The sequence below is a fragment of the Rhopilema esculentum genome, chromosome 14 (genome assembly GCF_057945365.1).
Source record: "Rhopilema esculentum isolate cy_ngs chromosome 14, ASM5794536v1, whole genome shotgun sequence".
In the NCBI taxonomy this organism is placed as follows: Eukaryota; Metazoa; Cnidaria; class Scyphozoa; order Rhizostomeae; family Rhizostomatidae; genus Rhopilema; species Rhopilema esculentum.
Window position 1 is genome coordinate 7,886,200 of NC_142828.1, and position 27,462 is coordinate 7,913,661.

At 35.5% G+C, this 27,462-nt stretch overlaps 3 protein-coding genes across 4 annotated transcripts; 2 read left to right on the plus strand and 1 right to left on the minus strand.

The window, feature by feature from the left end:
* Positions 1-123: 123 nt before the first annotated feature.
* Positions 124-6,010, plus strand: LOC135696065 (charged multivesicular body protein 3). Its single transcript, XM_065215338.2, has 7 exons — positions 124-329; positions 3,332-3,392; positions 3,548-3,727; positions 3,967-4,088; positions 4,196-4,307; positions 5,229-5,272; positions 5,708-6,010. Exons 1-7 carry the CDS (start codon positions 285-287, stop codon positions 5,792-5,794), a joined length of 651 nt encoding a protein of 216 aa, XP_065071410.1. The 5' UTR covers positions 124-284; the 3' UTR covers positions 5,795-6,010.
* Positions 3,780-19,298, minus strand: LOC135696064 (sideroflexin-2). 2 transcript variants are annotated; one of them, XM_065215336.2, is made up of 11 exons: positions 19,198-19,298; positions 16,862-17,035; positions 14,995-15,165; positions 12,971-13,069; positions 12,290-12,365; positions 11,550-11,635; positions 10,574-10,701; positions 9,651-9,700; positions 9,391-9,440; positions 7,930-7,977; positions 3,780-6,935 (listed from the first exon to the last, which is right to left on the minus strand). In XM_065215336.2, the coding sequence occupies exons 1-11, from the start codon at positions 19,254-19,256 to the stop codon at positions 6,836-6,838; spliced, it is 1,041 nt and encodes a 346-aa protein (XP_065071408.1). In that variant the 5' UTR covers positions 19,257-19,298; the 3' UTR covers positions 3,780-6,835. The 2 variants fall into 2 exon arrangements, with proteins under 2 accessions (XP_065071408.1, XP_065071409.1); XM_065215337.2 differs by lacking the exon at positions 19,198-19,298 and adding an exon at positions 18,857-19,171.
* LOC135696063 (ADP-ribosylhydrolase ARH3) lies at positions 19,297-26,883 on the plus strand. The gene is made up of 5 exons (XM_065215334.2): positions 19,297-19,703; positions 21,355-21,561; positions 22,180-22,262; positions 24,830-25,044; positions 25,539-26,883. The coding sequence occupies exons 1-5, from the start codon at positions 19,442-19,444 to the stop codon at positions 25,924-25,926; spliced, it is 1,155 nt and encodes a 384-aa protein (XP_065071406.2). The 5' UTR covers positions 19,297-19,441; the 3' UTR covers positions 25,927-26,883.
* The last annotated feature ends 579 nt before the right edge of the window (positions 26,884-27,462 follow it).

Consider the following 27,462-nt stretch of genomic DNA (forward strand, 5'->3'; position numbering starts at 1 on the left):
ACGCTTTTTAGATCGCTCTGCTTTTTGTAAGCGCCACCTCACCAAAATATTGCTGTACCCAATGAGGTCCTAATTAGGCTGTGCCCAGTCCAACTATGACGTAATGGTACTAGGCCGTTTGGGAACGAGACATATATTATCAAAACCAAAATGGCCTAGCCTGAATGCAATTTCCACTGGAGAGATTGTTTTATTTTGATAGATAGCTTAAAAATAGTTATCTGACAACTAAAGTTACCTGAAATTGAAAAGAATTTTGAGATTATTTCAAGGGACTTTCAAAAATGGGTTTGTTCGGGAAAACACCACAGAAAGACCCAAAAGAACAGGTTTGTTCTCATATTAAGAATTTTCTTCTATCGGCCTAAAATAAAGATTATCGATACGATGGCAACCAAGGAAATAATTTTTCTTTCTTAAAAGTGCCATTTTGTCGATTCAGATTAGTATATGGCTCCTTTTTGGTAGAATTTACTCTTTGTTCTGTTTAAGACAGGCTATTGTCATAAAAAGAAAGTTAAGTTGTTCACATACATCATCAAATCATTCAAAATAAATTTATTTTTTTCAAAAACCACGGGATATTGCAAGCGATTATTTTGCACCATTTCTAAAAGATGAAATAATAAAAATAGGATTCAAGGTTATAACGCTGTCGTGTAAATGTCGAATAGAATGAATGCATTGCATAGTTTAGGTTACTTCCTCTTTCAAAATGTGTAAAACAATTAAGTGAAGGGCTTGGGCCCAAGGACTGGTTAGAAAATTTGTACTTCAGAAATATGACCTTGAAGGTTGCCATTTATTGAAATATAGTATCTGTTTGGACCTACAAAAATGGCTTCTTTACCTCAAAGGGTCACGCTGGAAAACTGGTTTTTTATATGTTCTAGATCAGCCCCAGCCATAAGAATTTTGGCAGGTGGCTGGTAACCAGACTGGAAGCTCTGTCATGTGCCTGCATTTTATTGTCCATACACACAAATTTTCTATCTGCATGCTTTTGCTAATAATAGGCTGCACAAAGTCCCTAGGTAATAACATTTTTCATTATAGAACATACAGATTTTCCTGTTTGTGTCCAGGAGGGCCATTTTTACAATATTTAGAATTTATCAATAAAATTATCTGAAAGCATTTATATATAAGATGAAAAGTTTTTATCAGTACCTTCTGCAACTGTGCAAGATTAATAACAAGTCCTATCTACTGTTTTTCATAATCATGAAATTCATCTCACTCAAATCTTCTTCTTATTCATTAACTCCTATATCTTCCTCTATGCTTCAACTCCACTGCTGATTTGCTTGAAAAGAATTACTTGTCGTGTTTTACAACCCAAAGCAAGATAAACTTTAAACATAGAAACACTTCCAAAAAACAAAGTTTTCTGAAAATTTTCTATATGAATTTTACAAAAATACTATTATAGAATTTAGGTATGGAATGTTCAAAAGGTGACTTTCCTTTTTTAACAATAACAGGGCTTTCACATTAAAAAATCAACGCGCACTGTAAAAAACTCGCGTGATAAGAGTGGGGGGCTGGAATCAAAGTTATTTGTTAACACAGAACAATAAAGATTTTCTATTGAAACATTAAACGTGGCAAAACTTTTGAAATGAACTGAATGCTACACATTGTATAGTTATGTTCTTGTTTCCCTCACGAGTTATCTTGAAGGGTACTCTGAGATATAGAGAGGTTTCAGTGACTTAAAAAACGTGACAAAGTTTCAATTCTGATCAGCAAAGTTAAAGAAAAAACAGACAAAAGTAGCTTTAGCATATGAAACAAAAAGAATGTCCCGTTTGACCAACAAATGGCAAAGGGGCAATTAATGTGTACGTCCTTTGGAAATTAGGCCCTGTTCCTATCACTCCGCTTTTATAGGAAAACGGAGCTGAATGAATTGTTTTTGATTTTGGGTTCCCATTAAAAAACGGAGACATTTATAATGATGTTCCAAGTTATCAACCAAAAACGTTTTTAAACAATTCATTTTAATGGACACAGCAAAAAAGAAGTCATTGGAGAACAGAGTAATTTAAAAACGAATTATTTTAATGAGAAAATCGAAAACAGAGTCAATTAATAAAGAATTCGTTCATCTTCAGTTTCAAGATGAGCTTAAACAAAGGATAAGAAAACGGACAAAACAGAGTAATGGGAAAACCTTAGTTTTCGTTTTGGCCAAAACCGTGTGGGCCGGAGCAATGGGAACGGCTCAAGAACAACGGAAACTTTCGTTTCTAAAAAAAGGGTCTCAAGTGGTTTGACCTATCAGCATCCAGCAATTGCGCTCTTCACGGGAAATATTTATCACTGGGCGCGCGACCAATCGCTCTCAAATGCAACCTTGGGCGTGTGCCTGCACACTCGCGCGCATGGCGCGCCCCCCATTGAAAGCCTTGAATAATGATGCAAAAAAGTATAATTGCATTGGTCAGCCCCCTGATATCAGGTTTTATTTATTAATTATGTAATGTGTTGTATTACATTCTGTTTTTTTTGTCCATAAGGTAGCCTTATGATGTAAAGGTGGGATGTGTTCTCTTGTTAATATAAGTGGACAAATGTCACCATCAATGTAAGGGGTCAGGCCAGATCAAAGCAGTCCCTGGCTGGACAATCTTAATTTATAACAGTGTTTAGAAGGAGTTGACAAGTGGATATTGAGTTTTTTCAAAGTAGAAAAATGCCTGCATTTCAGAAAATATTAAAATGCAAGTTAACCAGGCCCTGAAAAACAAATTTTCTAACCAGTCCTTGGGGATCAAGGTTTAAGCCCAAGCCCTTCACTTAATTGTTTCTATGTTTAAAGAATGCTCGATATTTGTGGTAATGAATATTGTTGCACTTAAAATAAAAATTGGTGGAGAGGTGGGCTATTGATCAACTTCTTGAGTGATTTAGGAGGGTTCTACCATGAAGTAATCGGGTAGCTTAGACAGGAATTTGGGGGATGTGCTGCCAAAAAAATTTGGGAAAAAATAGCTGTCTTGGTTGCACTAGCATGCATTACAGACCTCAACGCATCATTTTCCCAGTCTACCTCTAAGAAAGGAGGAAGTCTTTAATACTTTAAATGATGCATTGTATGGTATATAATTTGTCTTGAGTTTCATTATTTATGTGAATTGTGTTCAATATGTTTTCAGCCAATTTCATATCTAGTATTTGCTTAAGCAATCTGATTGTGTAAACTATTCTATTTCTGTAAAATTACAGAATAAAGTTTCCTCATTTAGATGAACTGATCAAGTCTGTAATATTTTCATAATTTGTAAGAATCATTTTCATTTTACTAAGATACAAATTATCTTTTTAGGTTAGAGAAATGACTTCCAATGTCAGAAAGGAAGGAAGAAAACTTGACAGGCAAATAAGAGGTACAGGGTTTATTATCTGAATGACATGATAATATTTTATTAACTCTGTGTCAATATTTTGCTGAAATAAATGATAAGCATTTGAATTATATGTTAATTGTACAAAGTCCAAGTAAGTTGATTCTGTTGAATTTCCATGTTTTGGTAAATTGTAGCCATAAAAATGGAGGAAGCAAAAGTTCAAAAGTCATTGAAGGATGCTGCTAAGAAGGGAGAGAAAGATGTATGTTCAATATTGGCCAAGGAGATTATAAGATCGAGAAGGGCTGTTAATAAATTGTACTCTTCAAAGGCCCAGCTGAATTCAGTTGAGTTAAGTATGAAGAATCAGCTAGGTGAGTTATTTCTTTTTTTCAACTTTCTTTTTTAACAATGTTTTTTTCAACAATGTTTTTTAACTTTTTTGAAGTTGAAGTTATGATATAATTGTTTGTAACTACTGGCAGATAGTTGTTTAGTTAGTTTTATTTGTCATGGTTTCTTCAATTTTTATTTGTAACTTTTTTTGCCATAAATAAAAATGCATTTTTTTAACACAGATTTTTGTGACTAAGTGCCAAATGTGTTTTTACAGCTACTTTGAGAGTTTCTGGGAGTCTTCAACAAAGCACTGAAGTGATGAAGTACATGCAAGCGTTGGTTAAAGTGCCTGAAATCCAAGCATCTATGCAAGAACTATCTAGGGAGATGATGAAGGTTCTCATGATCTTATATTTTTGTAAAGTGTTAAACTTTATTGAAATTTGAATCTAGATATAATTAACAGAGATGGGTTTTCATAAACTTTCCATGTTTGCTTTCAGGCTGGAATAATGGAGGAAATGATAGAAGAATCATTTGAAAGTCTGGAAGATGATGATATTGAAGAGGCAGCTCAAGAGGAAGTTGACAAGATTTTGTGGGAGGTTACAAGTGGTAAGCAAATTTACATGAGTTGAAGAATTCATTTACCATTATATGTGTCCCTCATTCGTAAGACATTTTAGGGAATTCACTGGGGGAATATAAGCAAGTATGAAACAAGGCAGTCTTTCCGAGGAGATATCTATATAGATAAAAAAATATACTTAAATTTGGTTTGAAGTCTATTCAATATATGGGAGCGAAACTCTTGAACGACCTATCAGCTGACATTCAAAATTCTACCTAAAGATTTTTATTCAAAAAAAATTTAAAACATCACTTGCTAAATGCTATGTGAATGCCTGAAAAAAATTTTTATTTGGTATGTACATTTAACAAATTTTATTATTAAACCTTGCAATTTGGCGTTGCCTTTGTGTTTATGGTTCTGATAGACAACAGGGGGGCTCTCATCTCGTTAGTTTACCTACTTTGTGAGCTCCTCCCTAAGAATTCTACTACATCTAGTTGCATTGTGTTGTTGTTTTTTCCCTATGTTAGTATTATCAGTATTTTGTTAATAATCATTATTGTAATAGAATTTGAATATCAAATCAAATCAAATCAAATCAAATCAATCAAATCAAATCAACTAATATTCTGTGACAAAAGGTTATTTTCTGTAAGAAACATGCAGATATCATAAAACATATTGTCTTGCACCTTTATTTAAGAATGTGAAAGCCCTGCAATCACTATTTATGGACTTAAAGTTATATGTTGTGAACAATAGTTGGCAAACATGCAAATAACTTTAAAACATTCAAACAATCTAAGAAAGGTTAAAATCATCAAATCTAAAATACATTGACAGACTACCAAGTACCATTACTAGCTAGCACAATTTGTATATTAGAAATATAATATTGTTGGTTATCAATGTCTTTTTGTTAAGCAGATACATAAATTGCATCATTTTCCATTATTTCTCAGGTGTGCTTGGGAAAGCAGGCCCTGTTGCAGCTGGTGAACTTCCTGTGAGTATACTAAAAATATATTCAATACAGATTATAGCTCATCACAGTCACACATGGCTCTAGCCCGAAAAATTGCAAATTCATCAAAATGAGCTTGAGTTACTGTCAAGTTTGGCGTACAGTCACACATTTTTACAGTCACTCTATTAATAGCCCATGAAAACCTCATAAATTACAAAATGATTGGTTTATCTAATCTATTTTCTCAATTAAAAAAGGGAACATTTTCATATTTTCAGAGGCAGAATCATCAACTTTTATCTATCTTGTATGTGCATTATTATATATAGGTCTCTCTTAATTATTCATTCTTTTTAGTATAATCCATTTTAGATTTTGTGAACTTTATTTTCTGCATAAAACTTATTATCAAAACATCTTCTGACTACTAGTTTCATCTATATTTTCAAATCAAGTACATAATTTATTTTTTAGAATGAGCCAGTTGGGGCCACAGCTGCATCCGATAATGAAGAAGATATATCAGAAATGCAAGCAAGACTTGAGGCCCTGCGAAGTTAAAAGTTTTGACTCAATTAACCCAAAACCTTTTTCTTATAAACAGCACTAAATATGATGTTGTCTTTCAGGTCGTATTATTAAATTCAAGTCCTAATACCATTACCCTTTCAGGCAGTGTATTTGTATCTAAAAGGTATTTTCAGATGGCCTTTATTTGCTTCAAGGTAGCTCATTTTGCTGACATAAATCTAAACTGTATCATTATTATAAGTCTAAGGTTTTTGTGAATATTATTTTTGTAAAACACTTTGAAATTAGTTGAATTCTTTCTTGCACAATATTAATTAAGAAGCATTTTCTAGTTGAAAATATTCTCTGTATGATATCATCAATACAGTATCAACTTCTGATGTAAGGAGATTAGATTTTTAAAGGGATTCATTGCAGTAGGCTAACTTTCTCATATTTGATATTTCACCTGGTTTCTGCAGCTTCCTCCGTGTTTGAGATACCTTGCTCAATTAGTTCCTTTGGTATCAAAATTTATCTCTAAGATCTTTTTTGCCATAATTGATATAGCAAAAAGTCTTTATGAAGATTAGGTCTTCACAAAACTTAAGGAAGTCTAGTGAAATAGCGAAAGGAAACCAAGCAACAAGGTTTTGTAGAGGATACATTCTGATATTAATATAATGCTGCCTACAAAATACATTGACATTCATATAAAAATTTTAAACTTTCCTTCACTATCACTAGAATAAAATACCCGATGGGATTACAATACATATTATAGTGTTAATGTCAATCCACTAACATTTTGGTTTTGAACCACTACAATAAGGCATTGATACAATAAGGTAACAATAAAATATTATACCAACTGCCACACAGTTATCAAAATTCAAAATTTGTTTTTAATTTTGCACTTTACTATTTTAGCAATCCAAAGTTGCAGTAATTCACAGTCATTTATTTCCATTTCTTTTCTATGTCTTCACTGCGACTACAAATTGCAAATACATCACCCATGCATCATTATAAAAAACATCCTCCAATATCACTGATTATACAAAAATTGACAACCAGCAGCCTTCAATGACTTTAGAGACCCTTGTTGAAGAATACTTTTCCATGCTTGTGTCCAGTTTTTTCTTCAAAAATAAGCCTCATTTCTGGTTCAAGGTGATCCACTGATAATGAGCTGTAAAACAAACTCAAATTACCTACAGAAGTAAATCCAACTAAACCTCAAATTCTCATTATATGTTTCCAGAAGTAAAAAAATAATTACCAAATTATTGACCCTATTACACAAGAAACTGGCTCCATTTGGCATAATATATGGTCATGAACTTAGGAGTCAGCAATGACCCTGTTTTCACGAGAGAAACCTATTTGGTACCAGTTCTGGAGTCCATTTTTACTGTCAATCCTGGTCCCAATTCAGCTCCCTGTTCTGGTCTCTGTTCTGGTCGTTGTTCTGGTCCTATTTCTTGTACTTGTTCTGATCCCCGTTCTGGTCGTTGTTCTGGTCCCTTTTCTTGTTCCAAATTGAGCCAGCAGTTTTCATCGTTCGAACAAGACAAAATAATAGCTCCCGTTTATTTGGGTCCATGTCCAGTGAAAAGGTACTTTGAAGCTGTATCTTAACGCCTGTATGTTGTACGAATTTCATCAAAAGGTCTAAAACGCACCAGATTCCTTTTGAATTAAATTAGGCAGTGTGCTATAGCCTTTGGTTTGTCATTCGAAATTTTAATGCCTTCAGGTGGGTTATAGAAAAAATATAGATTCTGTTATCTTGCACAATCAAGTAACATTGAAACTGTGAGCAAATTGCATTGCTTTCTCCAACCTGAGCATTCGCCAATAACTCTATTTGAAAAGGTCACCAAATAATCCCATTTAAATAAGATGCATACAAAAGCAAGGGCTAAATCTGGCACCAAAATCCTTGCACTGATACAACGTCGTTAAAACATTTTAACAAAGTTTTTTGAAAAATGATAAATTACTCGAGTCAAAAACTGAAATGTTGAAGAAAAATTTGGTCCAGACATGGTCGTCCTATCTTTTTGTAATTGAAAAAAATTCGACCTCTGCATAGGTTTAAGGTCCGAAGAGTCAGGCGTATCGCTGGTTCAAACTAACTCACTACGCGAAGCGATCTGCATACCAAATCGATATGAACCTACCATTTTTGTGGGAACATTGCACAACCAATAGGTACCATGAAAACCAATCTATAAAAAAAGAAACATAAAACTAAAGGATCTTTTAGAATTTGAAAAACTGCATATTTTACACTTACTTATATGGCACAAAATTGTGAAAACGTAACGTTGTAGCTAAAACACTCAGTATACCGTTTGTTTGACATTCTTTTAATGTATAAAAACAAAAAAAACGAATGAAAGGATGCCGTGTTTGACTGGTTCCTTCTGTTTCACCAACATATCTAACGTATGCATAAAGAAAAGGTCACGATAGCAGTCTGCTCGACGGACTCCAAGGAGTTCTTGCGGTGAAAAATCGATGAAAATGTAGCAAATAAGAAACACCGCAATGCGACGAGAATGAACAACAATAAATACACGTAAATTAGTGAAGGCTCATTTACGTGTATTTATTGCTGTTCATTCTCGTCGCATTGCGGTGTTTCTTATTGGCTACATATTTAACGTAGATAGATTGCAAAATGATGCCTAAATAAAAAGATGCCAGCAAATTTGAAGATTTAATGCACCGCCAGAAAGTGTATGATCTTGACTGTCATAAAGGTATAATCGACCAACTTGATCTAGCTGCCAGAGTATGTGTTTTGTCAAAGAAGTATCTTTGAAGGACATACGTAACAAATACTGTTCCCTAACCAAGCATTAAATTTCACTGAAGACATGATTGTAAAACTAGCCCTGAAAAGATATTATATAAGGGAGGGTAGAAGGGGACCAGAAGACGAGGCAGGCAAAGAACAAGATGACTGGATGTCTTGAAAGATTAAACTGCGATGTCCTTGCACAAACTTAATGAAAAAAATGAACAGAACAAAATTGAGATTGTTTGTTTAGAGGATCGCCAGAGTTCACCAGCGACTTGACCTGACACAAACACACACACAACTAAGCATTTGCATATTTATCTTTAAATAATCTAAGACTAAGTTTTAAAAAATTTGAATTGTCAACAAATTTTGAGATAGTGGCTAGTTCGAATTTCAGAGCATTTCATTTTTTATATAAAGAGAAAATGAAGGCTTAGTAAGCAGTTTCACACAGAACAGATAGGTAATGAATCTGGCTTTGAAAAAAGCAAACATTTTACAACATATTGGCTAAAAGCCTTTTCGTCTGACACTCCTCAGAGCAGAAAACGTCAGAATAAGGGTACAAAAGAACACGATAAAAAATATATACCCAGTTGTGGATCGAAATAGGCCAATCAGAAAAACGCAAGCAAAGACCGGTATACCTGACCAGTCAGAGCTGCGTGTCAACAGAAAAATTAACACTGGAGTTCAAGAGAGAAAACAATCCATCAATCTAATGAATCCATCAGCAAACATACATACAAGTTCTTCATAAGGCAGAACAGGAAAAACGTAAAAATCACACGATAGACTAACAGGCTGAAATTTAAGAAACTGATAGACTTACGAAACACCGCACATCAGAATCTGGATTGGAGCATGTAATATTCTAATTCGCTGTAGAATAAACAAACAAGGATTTGATTATCTTTCACCTAAATAAAGATTTATCATCAGGGGTCGTATAAAAACAAGTGAAAGTGTACTACAATGTTGCTGCATTCCGGGCTACAGTCATTACACACTATTTATACTTGTGACAGACCTACATTCTCAAATAAAGTTATTATATACCAAAAGCTTTGCCGAAAAATGGAATCCACTCACCTGCATAAAACGATATTTCTCTAGCTTCTCCATTATTATCGGAATTATTACTATAAAAAAATGATTCTTATAAAGGGCACTATGAAGTAATGTTATTTAATTTAATTACATATACCGTATTTCTCTAAAGAACGCCGCGGAGTTCATTACAAATCCAAATTTTGGGTGCAGCGTTTTATAGAGGGCGGCGTTTATCAGAGGTTGGCGTTCATTAGATCCGGTAGACCGGTTCAATGCTTTGAAAAGTCATTTGCGGTATAAAATTGTTTGTTATATAACAAAGAAAACAGAAACAAGGTAAACATAGCGTCTTCAAACAAATATCTTTCTTTTATTTGATTTAAATCAATCAAAAAAGGTGCAAGCTCCAAAATATCCTGTAAAAGTCATCTTATCTTAAGATTTTCCATTACCTATTCATATCTTTATTCCAGTGTAGGATATAAAAGGTACTATCCTACAGATGGCATCCTTGAATATAACAATATCCCATATACTTTTGCTTACAATATACTCCCATATGTGTCACTTCCCTTATGTAAAGTCACATTTGAAGAACAGAAGCTTGTCGTCGCGCCTTGGAAAAGCGTCTTAAGTAAGAGAAGCGCCGATGATACTGTCAGGGCTAATCAACTGTATATCAGCACTACTCCCAAAGTCGATAATCTTTAATCACACCTAACATTTGGCCAGAAATGTTCAAAGGCTCACATAATCTTGTTTGCTTTAACATTTAAATAGAAGTAAAAAGAAGAGTGACAAAGTTTGCAAAAAAATATGGGCTTTTTTCACTCAAGCAGCGTTAGAAATAAGAAATACTTGATAGGAAAATTTTTCAAAGGTGATAAAGATGTTATCCACACATGGCTTAGCCAGAATAATGAAATAAAACCCAAAACTGGAAATAAATGTGGGAAACATACACATTCCAGGAGCAGCCATTGTTATCCTCGAAGTAACAACTTGCGTTATGCCTTTTACTGCTGCTCTTTTTGAATGTCCAATAAATTCCCCATTTTCATCATAAACTGCAATACCATTTGTAAGTTCCCTTAAAAACAAATAGAAATTGTATCTCAATTAAAAAAACTAATTACAGAAAGGAACGATCGGTAAAACTGTGAAGAAAATTTCAGTAGGAAGAAAATTTTTTGAATAAATGAATTTTAGACTTCTTTCCGAGAAAGTGAGCTGAGAGTGAGCCTTGATTCTATGAAATATATCACCGATGAAAGGGAACTATACTCTCTCATAGATTCATCGCAAACAATTAGGGATAGAAGATTTAAATTTCAATTTAAATTCGATTACTTCAATTTTCACGAATCAAACCGTAGGGAAACAAAATGCAACATCAGTAGCAGCTTCTGTAAACCATACATTGATTCTATGTTTTATTTCTTAGTGACAGCAACATCTGATAGGAATAAACCTTCACTTCTACATATTACTGATGCAAACCATGGAGATTTTACAACAAAAGTCAGAACACGCTAACCGGCACTTATTTTTTAATTTTTTTATTTAAAAATGTTCATCCACAAAGCCCTATCAGCTAATGATAAAGTGAATAATGGGATAAAATAACTATTCTTCCTAGCTGTTCTTCCTAAAGATCGTGCTTTGGGAATTATTGCTGAATTAGCAAGTAGTTTTTCAACTTTTTCTTGAAAATGGTAGGACTAGAAATTGAAGGTAAAAGAGACAGGGGAAAGCAAAGAACAACATACATGGATAGTTTGAAGCTGCTGACCAATGAAAAGAACGCTGGAATTTTAATTCAAAAAGCTGATGACAGAGAAAACTGGAAGGCATTGATCGTCAACGTCTGTAATCAGAAACAACATAGCACTTGAAATTAAAATTAAATGTTCAAAAGGCAAATAGACAATAACCAACCGTTGCCTCATCAGTGGAATGTTGACACAGTTTGCCGAAGCTACAGCAGCAAATGGGACAAATCTGGCAATCAGAGGAGGAGCAGCCTATAAAAAGAAGACACGTTGACAAATCTAATGGATAGTAATTCGGAAGCAGAATTGAAGCAAATGTAAATAATTAAAAAAAAGAGGAAAATTTGAAACTATCAACATATTGAAACTCAATATTTTTTCAAATTTTGTACAGTTCTCATTTTTGTATAAAGGTATTAATCTGATTTCCTTGAACAAAAACACAATTAATATCCAAAAAGAGAACTGCTTACTATTCGAGGGCCATACAAAACAGACAATAAAACAACGTTATGTTGAGTACAAGCTATTACTGAGCATAAGTTAGAAGGAATTAAAAATAACTTGAAGATGTTTCATATATTGTCTCAATCCATTTCTTATCGTAATTTTTATGGCATTAGTAATGCTCCTGTTGCCTAAAATTGCTACACTGTGCCTAGCGGAAAACTTTTTCGAGATTGTTGTAAAACGAATCGGTAAAATATCGGACATACAGTGAAATCGTTTAAGTATTACATAACTGTAGAGATCAAGAAACGCTTTATTAATGACTTTTTTAATTCATTCAGAAGTCAAAAACAGGTCCAAAAGAAATCAATGTAAATTCTTTTTCCTTCATCTTTATTCTATGATAGATAATAAATAAGTTAGAAAGTTGCAAGATTAAACAGAAAAAATAACTACCCTTGTTAAAGAATTTAAAGCTACTGAAACTATTGTTGCTGTTGTTGTTGCAGAGGCATATGCAACTCCAATTTGTCTAGAGAAAAGAAAGGGAGAGTAGAAAATTTTTGAAAATATTTTACAATGCTCAGAGAGGGAGAATAGAAAAAATAACATTCTGAAACCCTTTTACATTTTCAGCATTTATTACCTTTTGCCTTTACCTTATCAGTCAGTTTTGCAGAGCTTCTCTTGTTTGATAAAAATCATAGGGTCTGTTGCAAGTAATATCATTTTGGGAAATTAGGTGTGAATACGTTCCTGTTTGTTTTATGGTAGTCTTTTCTATCACTTCCTCGCCTATGCAGCAAAATGTTAAGGTTTCATATTGACAATATTTTAACATGTCAGTTTTAGGCATTGAATGATCAACTTTGTCAGAATGATCAACTGAGTCATGCTAATCTGCCTTGATGATTCCGTTTCACCGATGCTTCGATAATGCGATGATGCGATAATTTACTTTATCAACAACAATAAACGTGAAAAGTACAGTTCACTTAATATCTTATGGCATATTTCTTTTATTAGAAAATCTGGAGTATATAGACAACAACATGTGGATATATCTGTGGCATACAATGGAAGTTATCAAACAAATTTTCACCACGATTAAAAACTTGTTTGATTAAAAATTCTTACTTGTTTGTAACATCAGATTTTGCATTTCTATTGGTATAATTCACAAAGGCATTGAACGATTGATTCACCCATTGCCAAAAAACAACTTGAGGTACTGTCCTGAAGAAGAAGAGAAGAATAGTGTTAAAAACATCAATGAATACAGAGACAACACAGTTTTGAGCAGAATTTCATACTAAATGGACCTACAAATTTTCTTAAACGTTAACCATAAGCTCCCACTAATATTTTTGCATAATATTTAAGACACATTTATAGTGTCTAGAACATTAAGAAAGTATATATAGGGATACTGGTCACCCAAATAGTTTGAGAAGAAAAAATGGCCTCGCAGAAAGAGATAAAATCTAGGGTGCGTTTGTGGATTCGAATAAGAAGGTGCTTATAACAATTAAACTCGAAAATTAGACACAAAACGCACACAAAGTCGTATTTTTTTGTAGTTAAAACACATCAACTTCACTTAAGAAATAAATAAGTGTATCTCCCCCTGCTGTTTTGGGGGGATTTATGAACCGCTGAGGAGCAGAGTCGGACAGCAGAGGCAGGAAATTGCATAGATGAACAAGGATACTCTCCCTGCTCCCTTCCTTCTTCCAATTTTTCTTCCAAAACTCTCTATTGGTTACCTTGACTCTTAAAAGGTTTACCCTGGAGAGAAGAAGATCCACAACCGGCTGGAAGTTAATTTGCTGTTTATTTATGATTGTAGGCACTGTTCTTCATCTACTTTCTTTCTTCCCAACATTCTTTCTTACAGTCTTTTTTTATTGATTTTGAAAAAGGCAATGTTTCAAAAAACAAATTTAACAAGTTTACATTGTAGACCCTGTAGTTTCACTAAACACCTATACATTCTGAGGTATGCCAACAAAGATCTGATTACTAAGATAGAGATGCAGTTGATAAAAGCTATTGCAGGAAGGTAAAAGAAGAAAGCAAAAATATGGCTGGAAACTGAAGGTCAAGTCGACTTGAACAAATTTGAAAATTGATAATGCGGTCATCGAGATTGCTGTTCGAAAAAGGAATCTTCCTTGTATCAATGTAAAGAATAAGGCAGGATTTGGAAAAGAAATCCGAAAATGAAGTCCACTAGGAAGAGTGGCAATCAGTAAACTGATTAAGTCATGAGGGATAGAGACATACTAACATAAAAAAGTCAATGAACTGAAGGTCATCGTATATTCCCTGTGTGGATATACGGTATGATTGTTGGAACATCAGAGCCCCAAAGCAAAAGAAAATCGACAGTATTTAGATGCAGCACTAGCAGTGCCACGATAAGAGAGGAAAACCAAAAAGATATTAACCAGAAAATTCAGCAATGATCAGACCTTTAAGCAAGATCACCAGGCAGTCCTTATTGTACCTTTGCCATGTAAGAAGGACTGGCAAACAATCATGGTAGGCAAAGGGAAAAGCACAGAACTCTGGACCAGTAGAGGGAGGCTCCAATTGTAGTTTGCCACCATTATCTTCGATGCTACAGCCTTGATATCACATTTCAGCAGAAAAGTGAAGGGGCTACAGCACACCTAGCCCCCTGGCTCTGGCATGCATGCAGAAGGCATACCAACAAGATGGATTGAAGGGATTACGAAACCAACTCAGCTAGAGCTGATTTAGAGGATTACTGACCCATGAGGTCATCAGAAGTCAGCTTCCACTAAATGGCACTTCACAACAAGCCCATTCTTAAAAACTTTGATAGAAAGCAGCATTTAGTTGTTAGTTGCTGGATATTTTTCTTGCCATACAAAGTACTTTATTCCAGTGCAAAATTTCTGCTGCAGCTCTGAACAAATTAGCTGCCATCTTGGCTGGACCTTTGCAACAATTTGGAAACTGAAAAGAAATGCCATGAACTTCCAAACCAGGATTTGTTGATAGGTAATTTTTTCAAATAAAATATGCCATGCAGTTTGCTAATACAAATACAAGAAGTGGTTATTCTCAAAATTGCTACTTCAAGTGGACCCATTGATGACAGGCATTTATTAATTTCATAGTAATTGACTTACTTGTAAAACTGTAACAAGCACCCAGTGATGAGCATACCTCCTGGAACTTGAAAGGACATTCTACCAACTACATTCATTTTGTCACCCGTGTCTGGGTGGAAAGCTGATAGATAAAGTTTTTGAGCATATCGAATCTGCTCTTCTGTTGTGCCAGGGGGTTCAGTGCCAATTCTAAATGAACAAATAGATAGATTTTTAATTAAAAACAACCACAGTTTCATGAAAGCTTATTAGACTTCGTATGAATTTATTTGAAGCAAAACTTGCCTTGGCCCTATACAGAAACAAGAAACATGAGAATCAGATTGTGTTTCTTCTTATTGTTCAAAAGAACTACTCTTTCTATCACTGGTTAAAGGGACACTGACATGAATTTTTAAATCTGAAGATTTCAACAATATTTTATGAGACACAGGTTGGGGGCTCATTGAACCCAAGATTATATTCTGTTTGTCTGTTTTCACTGTCAAAGTAAAAATTTCAGACTTTGAAAATTGGGATATACATTTTTGATATGCCACTTCTTTTTCTGGTCTGCTGCGGGGAAACAAAGGGTTTGACGTCATTTGGAAGCTCTGGATCAGGGCTTGTTGCCATGGCTGGGTCAATCTGTGGCCTTCTTTTCTTTTCTTTTGCTTTTAAAGGTGAAAGGAGGACACAATGAGCCATAGTAGTGGTGGTGGTAGTAATAGATATGTCTTCCGTATTTTTGTCGGTATAAACAAGCAAATCTTGTTCCTGTGTTATGGCATCCTCGCACACTCACGACATTTCTTGCAACATTTCTCGCACCATGGCTTTCCCCCGAAATCAGATCCCCATATTTCTGCCCCTGTCTTGTTTTAATGCAGATAGAATGAAATTTTATCAGAGTAAATTTCACAAGGGATGTTGTAGAATTTGATTTACTACTTACTAGGGGTTTTACTTTTGTCCAAATTATCTTTTCCTCTTTGGGTGTCAATTATTATGCTTTCATTCTGGTAGTTGGTTCTTGTGTGCCCCTTTTCGATGCATTTGGGATATAGGGCAGTAGGAGTTCTGTATATTGGGTTTCTAAACAGAGTTGTTGGTCCCTTGGCTCTGATGAGGGTAATTAAGCATTTGGGTGGGGCTTATCGCAATTGTTGGTAGACTTTTCAACGTTCTTCTCTTTTCCCGTACCCTCCCTCCCTTTTTGGTATCTAGCTAATTGTGTTTTCTTTTTTGAGTCTTTTAAAACCTTTTAGTTCTCTTAGGAATTAGAGCTTACCAACATCACAGTATTCTTTAAAAGGTCCTGTTGTTTTTTAGCTTAGATTGGGTCCGGCTTTTTATCCTGTCATAATTTGTCTTTCCCTCTCATACCTTAGGAATCTAAGGTAGGACTGGTGCATCGGCCAGCCCCCTTATGAGGAAAAGTGATTTTTTCTTGTCCATTACCTGCCCAGAACTTAAAACTGCTTGCACTTGAGTTGATCAAGCTATATCTAAGGTTTAGGTTTTTTACTTGGGTTAGGTGGAGCAACTTGTGCCGATGCACCACTGCCCCAACGTTGCTCGCCGTGATGAGGGAATGTAGTTTCAATGCCTGATTTCATGAGGGATGTGGCAATGTTATTTCTGAGGGAGCTATTTTTTATCAAAGTGAAAACATTCCTCTTTGATGTTATTCTCCTGAGTAGAAAATTAACACAGAAATTTTGTTCCCACAAATGAAAAAATCTCTACATAGACTGACTTCCATGCATTTGGGATATCACTTAATGGTTATAATTTTTTGTATTAGTACCTCTTTTATACAATAACAAGTAGTAAAATAACAAATGCTAAAACAAGAAAGGTCAAGTTATCCCACTGGTCATTTTAAACACCTTTCCAAACTCACCTGTACTGACTTAGTAGCTTGCTTGCATTATCCAAATCAGTCTCACTGCAAAGTGCAGTCCTTGGATCAGTTATACTAAAAAAGTGTTTTAGCCTTCCCAGAAATGTTGACTGATCCCATTTTGGCAAATCAACATCAATCCTTTCTGCTCTTATAGCAGCAGCCATAGCAAGCCTGTAAAGCAAAATGATTTGCAGTTATTAAAGTAAAATGATTCAAATGAGGAATTTTAAGGGTGCTCATGGTACAGACAGGGAGGTGCCACAGCCACTGGGACATGGAAGTTCATTGAAATATCCACAAAGATACATAAGCAGCAGATTATTAAACCCCTAAGTGAGCTTGCATAATAAAAATCAATCAGATTTTTCTCTAAATTTTCAGAAGTGAACACAGAGGCGTCTTGGCAGGGGGGTTAAATTCTCTTTAAACAGGCAATTCTCATCACTTCACTTGGGGCAAATGCTCCACCTTGCAGAATGCTGAGAAGATCTTCCCTGCACAATTTTGACATTTTTCAGCCACACCCACAGAATAACACTTTAAAACCTTTGCCCCAACCTCTTTTAAGAAAATTGACAAAGTGTTTTATCAGAGGGTGGAATGTAATACCTACCCTAAACTACTCTTAAAAGTAGTCTGTAAAAAGGAAGCAATCTCTGCTTGTCTAAAAGAAAGACAACTTTTTCCTGGGGTCTACAGCCATCTTCTGCAAAGGTATGCCAATGTCACAAAAAACAGCTAATGAACTTGTTAAGAACTTTATCCATTATGATCACCGCTATATACTTTGCTAATCTCACGATGTTGCGATATTGCGTAGTTCGGGTCTTATGCAAAGGCATAGTGTCTGGGTATTCAATGTAATCAGTGAATACCCTGAGATTTTTCAGAAAAAATATTAATACAACGTAAAATTGTCATAACTAAAAAATGGTTTTGGGCTATTGATTCTGGTTGAATTTGTTGCCTTGAATGCTACATTTGGCACAAGTACAAAATATCACGAAATTCATGGAAACAAAAACGCTGCAACACATAGAGAAGCTGGGAGATCTTTGAAGCTAATTTTGAAGATTGAGCTACTTCATGTTGAATGGAGATTGTTCATGAATACCAATGAATACCTTAGACGGTACTTCAACCAATCAAAATGCTCCTTTTCATGAATAATATTTACCGTTAATCAGCTAAAACAATGGTCCTGTATGCTGAGAAATATGCAGCGTACAGCCTCAAAGTTGGTTCAAAATAGTCTTGCTTTGAGATCAATGTAAACAGCTAATGGACGTCAGAGCAGTTGGAGCTTCATTGAAAACATTCAAAAACTATTGCAATGTCTGTATTACTGTTTCATAATCATTCTCTCATTTGACCCCTAATCCACCAGCAGCAAAGTGGAAAGGAAAGGCAGGCTTCTATATAATGCTACACTCACATCTCTGCCCTTGAAATGCCAATTTTGTTATTGCTTGTCAGTCGGGGATGCTTCTGTTTGTATTATTTGATAGAATAAAGTAAATGCAGATAGGCTCGGATAATATCCTTATAATTGCCTGGTGCATTCACATATAGTGTTGGCCTGTTTTGTTTGCATTATTCGAGCGCCTATTGTGCAGTCTCATCTATTACCTTCGATTCTTTCAAACATTAACATTGAAAATATCACCATTAGGCCATGAAAAAAAAGTCTAGACTGCATACCACAATCTGTTTATAACTGACGTTATTCTTTATGTGAATAATTTCGAACTTTCAAAAGCTCTTTTGCATTAAGGAATCAGGAGTAGGTGTTTACAATTACTTCCTCTTTACATCAGTGCATATTTTACAGAATTAAACAACAACTATTGTGACATATTTTGACCAATATATTTTTACTGACTTTCAATGATATGTTTTGATTATGATGAATTCATGAAAACGATACTTTGCTAAAGAACCCAACGCAAATACAATCTTCGAACTCATTCATTGCATCAAATTATCACTAACCATTCCATCAAAATCAATTCATAACGTCTTGATAGTGCAGTACTTGCCAACCGAACCAACAAGAAAATTAAATAAAATGTCAATAGCTAGTCCTTTTAATCTTCCTATTATTCCCTTATTTTTACCAAGCCCCATCAAGCCATACCCTGCCCCAACCTCTTCTTTAATAGAGAATACCCAGTTGAAAAAGTCACGCTACGCCACTAGTCTGGTCTTGTGACCCTCAAGCTTGCACTGCGATATATCTACTTTTAGATTTTGTATTGTTCTCATTTACTTCTTCATGTTATGTTTAGATACAAGTTGTGTTTTCTTTACACTGTTATCTTAACAGAACTTACTTGCTGTGCCTTGCCTTCACCCAATGCCACGACCACAACAAAAACAACGGCAACAGCATACATTTGATAATTCTGGTTCCCTGTACCTAACGCATTAAATCGAGGCACAGGCGAGGGGAGACCTTTCATTCAAAACATTAACATTCCTGGAACCGCGACTACTACTTCTCCGACTTGATTTGGAAGAACACCTTATTTTATCGAATATCAACGATACATTTATGATATAGCCCCCGATAAACTTATGCTTAAGTTGTCTTACAATTGCTATATTCGAGGAAACCTCAAGTGCTCGCAGGAGCTGGTGAGATACAGTCAGTTTGCTATGTCTTCGTCTAGAGATAAATTCAGAGGTTGTTTGGTTGGTGCAATCATTGGCGATTGCTTGGGTGCACCGTTTGAAGGCTCGAGTAGAGGATGTATTTCAAGAGAAAAAATTGAAACTTTGATTGGCTTACAGTCAAAGAAGTTAGCCAAAGCAAGCAATGGATCCTTTGAGTACACAGGTAATTCCTGTGGGTTAAGTTGATTTGACTGATAACTACATCCTCTTCTCTCTTTACCTTTTTCCTGGAAACATATATTCACGTAGAAGCCAGTAGCATCGATTTGTAAGCTTTGATCTATAAACAAATAGATCACTCGCAGTGAGCATCCACCGTCTGCATTTACTGCTAGAGAAAGGCATATATTTGCCAACTTTGTGAAATATGTTAAGGTGAGACTTGATGTGTCTGGTATAGGCTTGATGGCAGAATGCCTCCCTGAAAATCTTTTAACATTAAGCTTCTCAGATTGCCTTAGATGCAAAAATGAGCATTTTGCAAAAAGTATTTTATTAGTGTGAGCAGGGATGCCTGCACAAGATTAAAGCAGGAGGGGCAGCGTTTGTGCTGAGAGCAAATAACAGATGTACGAGGGATGCTGTGAGATGTATGAGGGATGCAAAGCAAAATATTGGCATGAATCTGTTCCACCCAAACAGCTGGGATTTTTGCAATCAAAGGCTCTAAACATAGGCATGAAGTTGAAAAAATGCTTGCCTCCTCTGCCCCTCCTGGAAGAGGGTAGGTGGGGCACCTGCCCCTGCACCCCTCCAGGTTGAGCAGCCCTGAGTGTGAGCACCTGATTATAAATTAGCTCCCCTCACTCTAATAGATAGTCTACCTAGTTTAAAAAACTTTTGTTTCTAAAAGGAGAAAATTCAGCAAAGGATTATAGTTTGATAGGAAACTAGCTGAAGGTTCCTAGACCTGTGACTATCTTCTCTGAATCGGTCTGTTTATAAAAGATAAGTGGGCAATTTCCTATTGGCCTTTTTAAGTCAATGAATAATTTGTGAAAACAGAAAATCTTTAAAACAAAAGGAAGTATGTTGGGTGTAGGTGTGGTCATGGGTGTGGTTTCTAGAAGTTGCCTACAACAATCACTCTCCTAACTCTTCAGGACGGAACCCCTGCTTCAAACCCTGCTGGAAGTTGATATTAGAGCTTGATTCAAAGTTAAGTTACCTTTTTTGCTATTTTGAATTTGATAAAATGTCTTCAGCACTCGGGTTTTCATGGGAAAATGCACATTAAAGAACAGATCATGATCCACTTTCAGTTTTAGTCTTGTACAAGCAAAATCATCACAGTCCTGACTCTGCTACTTTGATCTTGTTTAAAGTGGGTATAAGCGTATTTTTCATTTCTGAAAATCTGTTCATTTCAGTTTTCTCTCAACAGTCCACAAAATTTTCTGGCCTTCCTTAAAAGCACAAATCATGTAAAAAAGGGTTGATTTCAAAGAAAATAGTAAAATATCTGCAATTATATTTAGAAGTCCATTATTATATATAGTTGGCCGTTGGCCTAGAAAAATTAGCCAAGCTATTTCAATACATTTCAAGCTCAAGTTGTTGAATTATTTTCAAAAGAAAAGTAAGAATTATGGACAAGTAAATCTCTTGAATTATATATTACTGCCTCTTTTTTTGTTTTCAGATCTGAATACCAATTTGCATGATAATTGTGCTTTCTAGAGAGAAAGAATAATAAAATTATAAAGCACTCCCCTTCTTGCCTTGGTATTTGATCTCACCAGCCTTGTAATTATCACTCCCAATGAAAAACTAACAAGGTCCTTTTAAAAGATAATTCCTTTTTGCTATTTTAGATGACTCGGCTATGGCAAGATCAATCTGTGCTTCTCTGCTCGCAAAGAATTGTTTTGATGGATCTGACCTAGCAAGCAGATTTTCAACTGAATACATACAGAGAAGCGACAGAGGCTATGGCTCTGGGGTAATCACTATATTTGACAAATGGAAAGAGAATGGAACAGACAGTGACCCATTTCTTGCAGCAAAAGAGCAGTTTGGAGGTTTGCATTTTTCGTCAAGTGTTGTTGAAATCCTGAAGCAGGCTCTTTTTCACTTTCAGGAAATTGGATTAATTAGTAGGAGGAGCAGATGCTTTTTTTTAAATTATCAGTTCTTATTAACAAATAACAAATTAGATTTTAGATTAATTCGATTTTAAGATTTTCAATCTTGCCTGCCAAAAATTCTATTAAGGAGTTGCAGCTAGAGAAAACTGAAGTTTTTTAACGAATTGGAATTCCTTCTATTGCGTGTATCATATTTCTTTTACGTAGAAAAAACATTTCTAGTGACTCAGAAGTGAGGCTTGCTTATTTGCTTTCAAGCAAATCAATAGGTCATAGTATAGGTTTCATAGAGAGCGTGCTATGTTTCCCAGATTAAAAAGCTAAAATTTGTTTAAACAAAACAATCTTACATATCTTGTCGCAATGAATTCTTTGACATGTTGGAGCGACAAGCGTTTAACTTTTATACGGGATTTTCCTTTCAAATCTGCTAGCCACACAATTTTTCTAGTGTGCCCAACCCCTACGTAGAGCGTAAAGCCATTTTTACCACAGTTTTTTGCAATTTTCTTTTGTAAGGAGTCAAGTTCTATCTGCCGATTTTAATTGTAGGCTCTGGGTCTTATGGTAACGGTGCGGCAATGAGAGTAGCACCAGTTGCTTTGTTTGAAAAAGAAGAGGAGGATGTCATCAAGGTAAACATTTTATCTCCAACTTCTCAATTAAAATGATTTTATGCTCATATCGATGTAGACAGTGCTTTTTCATTAATCTTTTTTAACCAAGCTCCAGTTTTGGGGCTGGTACAGCTAGTTTCTGAGTTATATGTTCTGTTTTTTTATTAATATACAACTAATAATAGCTTACAATCAACGGGTAGCTACAGGGTTGGTGTTTTCTGCAACACGATTTCTCTGCAAAGATGGCTGCTTCCTAGAACTGTTTCGCAACTAAAAGTGAACAAACCAGAGCATTCTTGCAAGTAAGGCCATGATTGTACAAATTAATTACTAGTTATATGGCAATAACAGTCCATGTTAAACCTAGCTTTTGCTCCTCCAAGAATATACGACATGAAGTTGAATAATGTTCGATAGTCATTCTCACTGACAAAAGGTCTAAGTTTTCTAGGGCTAATCAAGCAAGTCACTTTTTCTTAATCCTAATTCATATTCCTCCGATTTTGATACAAATTAAGATTCATAGCTATGCTGAGCTAGCTGTAATGGTTACTGCTAGTCGTGGCAGCAATAATCATAATCTATCCTGTTACAACACGGCTGGTCTTCTGTAAGTCTTTGCTCAGCAATGCTTTTTTATCAAAGCCATTGGCTTGGCCCAGTTATTAGGGTCACGGACAACAGATCCATGGGTCTAGGGCTCGGGTCCCTTACTTGACCAAACTTTTACCCAGAGTGCGGGGAGTCGCCAGCCCCGTGCAATTCTAGGTTAGGAATCACCAGGTATGGACACGACGAAAGGAAGGACGAGGACACTCATATGCTAGGTAGAAACAAGTACAAATTATCGAAAATAGCAACTTCTGAACTATAAAATATGCGAATCATAGAGGAAATAAAACCATCAAGTTTGCACGATAAATAACAAAGTAGTTTTTGCTTTGATGCAAATATGAAAAACATGACGAAAAAAGAATTAAACGTAATAGATATACTGCTGCTTTTCAGCACATAGTTGAAACCCTACATTCAAATTGAGCCGTTCCATTGACTATGTTTAAAGCAAGGAGCCAAAAAAATTTACAATTATTCCTTTTCTACTGTTTTCAAACCTTCAAATTTATTTCCTTGCACCTGTTGGTTATTTTCAGATGTTCCATACTCTTAGAATCCACGTCAGAAACATTTTTAAAGTTTATTTCAATTTGTATCTGCTCTTTCTTGCAAAGTTAACATCTTCATTTGCTGTGTAATCGTTTCATCGCATCTAAATTAGAATGACCAAACCGATGGGTGATTGCAAAGAAAGTTAAAAAAATGACCTCTGAAGATCCTGCGAAAGTGCGTCATACAGAAGGCATTGCAAAAGTAATTGCCCTTATGTGTGAAAAATGACTCTTTTCATTCGCCCTGTTGCAGTCGCGGACTGACAAAAATGGCCTAAACTGTCCATTTTTCCGAATTATTACTCATTTTGCCCATTTAAGTACTCAAAATTATAATACAAGCCGTGTCTTATCGTCTAATGCCAATAAATTTTTTGGAAGTGAAAGACAGGATTTCTTAATTGTCTAGTATTAGTATAATTTCCCCTTTAATCTAGCCAAGATAATCCGGATTTTGGATCTCATTATCCGGTTTATTCCATTACTAAATGACATTAGTTTACTAGGCATTTGAAAAGCGAGCAGTTCTTGGAATGATAGCATTATAAGCCCTTTCTTTGCTGAATTTTTTAAGTAAGTCGACACAGGAGGAGTGCTTTGAAACGTTCATGGGCAAGGGCGCCATTTTCGAGGTTAAAGAAACGTGACATGAATGTCAAAACACAATTATTTTTCCAAGGTTTACCCATCCCAGTTCGTCATAAAATGTCAGTTCCTCATTAAAGCGCCAGCTACTGATAAAGATTTGGTTCAAGACAGTCTATTTCCCATACAGCCAGGACCCTACATACAATTTGTGAAATCGGTCAACGCGTAACTTAGTACGAGGCAAGACACCCCCTTACAGTCATAACATTTGGCGAATGTGGCTTTGGGAATCAAATTTAGAGTCAAAAGTCAATTGAGAATGCTTATGTTTCACCAAGGCTCGATCTCACATTCCAGAAAAGCGGCTTCTTCAGTTTTGCTTGCTTCCAGTTTCATTTTCCCCTGCCAAGAAAAACTGTGATGTGTCATCGTTAACAACATTTTAAACTGAACTAGGGACAGTAGAGGACGAAGTACTGAGCCCTGAGGTACCCAGGTGGATTTGGTTTCCCAATATAACCTGCATATACCATCATGCCACATTCTCTTTAAGCTTTGGAAAGGGCTAGCTGCCAAAAAGAAGGGACAGAAAGATTGTTATGTCTCGTAAGCTAGATAACTAGATAAGTTAGCAACAAAGGGGATGTCTTTTTTATAAAATGAATAACTATTCCAGCAAACTGATTGTCATATCATCTTTGATGAATAACCGTTTTTACAGTTGTATATGTATTCACTCATTTTTGTCGTTTGAAGTACATCGTCACGTTATTGCCTTAAATATTCAATATGGTTTTGTGTTTAAATGGACGTTTTCTGTTTGCCAAGGTAGCTGAAGAAACTTCATTGTTAACTCATTCAAACAAATATGGCGTGAATGGTGGGATCCTGCAAGCTGTTGCTGTTCATAAGGTTTTGTTTGCACCCTCTGAAATAAACAAGACAGATTTGATTAACAGTCTTAAGGAAGCAATGCAAAAAATCGAGGTCGTAAAATCCAAGCAGAACTTAAAAGATGACCAGGTGTCACTATCTGCTGATCAGTAAGTTGAATCTGTGTTGAATTTTTGATCACCAGAGATTTATTTAAATGTCATAATTTGTCTGTCATATATGATCTGGTTGAGGATATTTTCTCTAACATTTCCCAGTTTTCTCCCAATTTTATTCAATTTTATTCAAACAGTTGAAACTTTGAATGTTGAAAATCTTCTGGAATCCAAATTGTCTTTATCATGTAGACGTAGGAAGCACTTGGGATGAGGGAGGGGCACATGTAGTCAAGATAGGGGCCCATTCATGAGCTGCCAGTAGGTATTTAACCTCTGTTTCTAAAATATAGGGGCATATGTCCCCCGGCTCCTACATCTATGGTCTTTAGAAGCCTCAGGGAAGGTTTGTGAGAATTATAAAATATTTCTTAGGGAATCAGTGGATAAGGTAATTGAAAAAGGCCACCGCATCGTTCATAGTTCAATAGCTGGAAATACGTGTTCCACTGTCAAATGTTATCCTCCTCTGCTCTTGTTTTTTTCAGGGATTCAACTGTCCGGTTTAGCAGGCGTAGCAGTTTTTCTTTCACAAAACAACTCGAGAGAATGACCCAACTTATTGATAGTGGAGAGGAGTCAAATGATGTAAATCGCATTGTTGAGTGCCTGGGAAACGACATTTCAGCACAGGAGGCTGTTCCGGCTGCCATCTTTTCGTTTGTCAAAAATTCAAATACAAACTTTGAAGAAGCACTTATATATGCATATACACTCGGTGGTGATACAGACACTATTGGAACAATGACGGGGGCATTAGCTGGTGCCCATTTTGGTTTTTCTTCAATTCCTGACCAATGGAAACGTGTTTGCGAGGGCGTTGATGATGCATTGTGTTACGCTGACCAGTTTTACAACCTTATGTTTCCAGAATAATCAGGCAATCATGCACCTCAACAGATATTTAAACGGGACCTACCACCTACCCCCGGTTAAGAAAAGCTCACGTCTTTGCAGTGAAAGCGCATGCGCACTGAAAACGTTTTTATTGCGCATGCTCTTTTTCTGCACGACGAAAGCTTTTTTATTCGCTAGAAGAAGTTCCCTGTGCTCGTCTTCCTAGCTATTACGTTTGGCATTATCTGCTGTGTCTTTGCCATACAGCACCACCTGCCTGCATGTCGTCAACTTCCAACCATATTGTAATACACCTAAGTACCGTAAAGATACGGCTAAGTTTTATTTAATCTGTAAATACCGCCGTAAGCATGTTTTGAATGAACATCATACGGATGACTAAAGCAACAGTAGGGGTTCACCTCTAAAAAAACCTTTGTGGCATTTGGCTACCTGCGTTAACAATACAGAATATACTTACAGGGCCACTGTGAATGCAAAACTAAGGAAATCAATGTTCTATCAATTCCCACAATACGACATCATGTTGTTAATAGACGGTCAGATTGTAGATCGCCGAACCGGCAGTAGGAAGAAAGAGATAAACTAACAACGGAAAATAAGGAAATAACTTTGAGATTCCTCTGCATTTTAATAACAATGTTCCTATGGATGGTTTTCAAGACTATACATTGTTGTGTTTTTGGGCCTTTCCGAATTGAGTTAATGTACAATATGCTTTATTAATTGACTGCAAAACTTCAGAATGTTACTATGCAAGACAAAGACAGATTAACATGAAATCGTGTTAACGGCTTTAGTGTACTTTAAACATGCATATGTGAGGTTACATGGAGTAAATGAAATGCCTTATTTTCATTAAGTTGGTTGCGATGAATCTTTGTTGATTATGATAATTTTTTATAATGGTATTCATTACTTCGTTGTAATCTCATTCCTTCAAATCCTCGATCTCCGACATAAATTTGTTTTTACATTTTATGGACTATTTGTGATCTTGTTATTCTGCGTCCATGACCCAAGAGTTTGTCCTCAGTTTCTCTTTTTCTCCCTCTTAAACTCAGTTTCGTAGTTTCTTTTCTTTGCAACCATGGTTGAAGTCTTCTATATAGAGATTTTGACACCATTTTGACAGAGTGTCAAAATACTGAACTTTTGCACTTAAAAATGGTGGACAGAAAGATGAAGATATTAATAGTAAAATCAAGAATTCAGTCCAGAGCATGGAAACAAAATCCCAATGATATCGACACTGGCCAAGATTAACCAATCTTATATATGTGTCTACTTCTCTTACTTTTCATGTATATTTAGAATCCCCTAATGAACAAACCTTGAATTTGTTTTTTGACTTAGCAGTAGAGGAACAAAACGTTTCATATTTACTGCCTTAGGCTATTCGGTTGCTTCTTTTTGTTCTTTAGTCTTTTTAAAACTCTTCATACAAAGAAAAAAAATTCCAGAACAAAGTGTTCAAATGTTCCTAAAATTCCTCGAAAAATGTTTAAGATATCGTACTAAAGAATTTTTTAAAGGAAATGACAGTGAACAAAA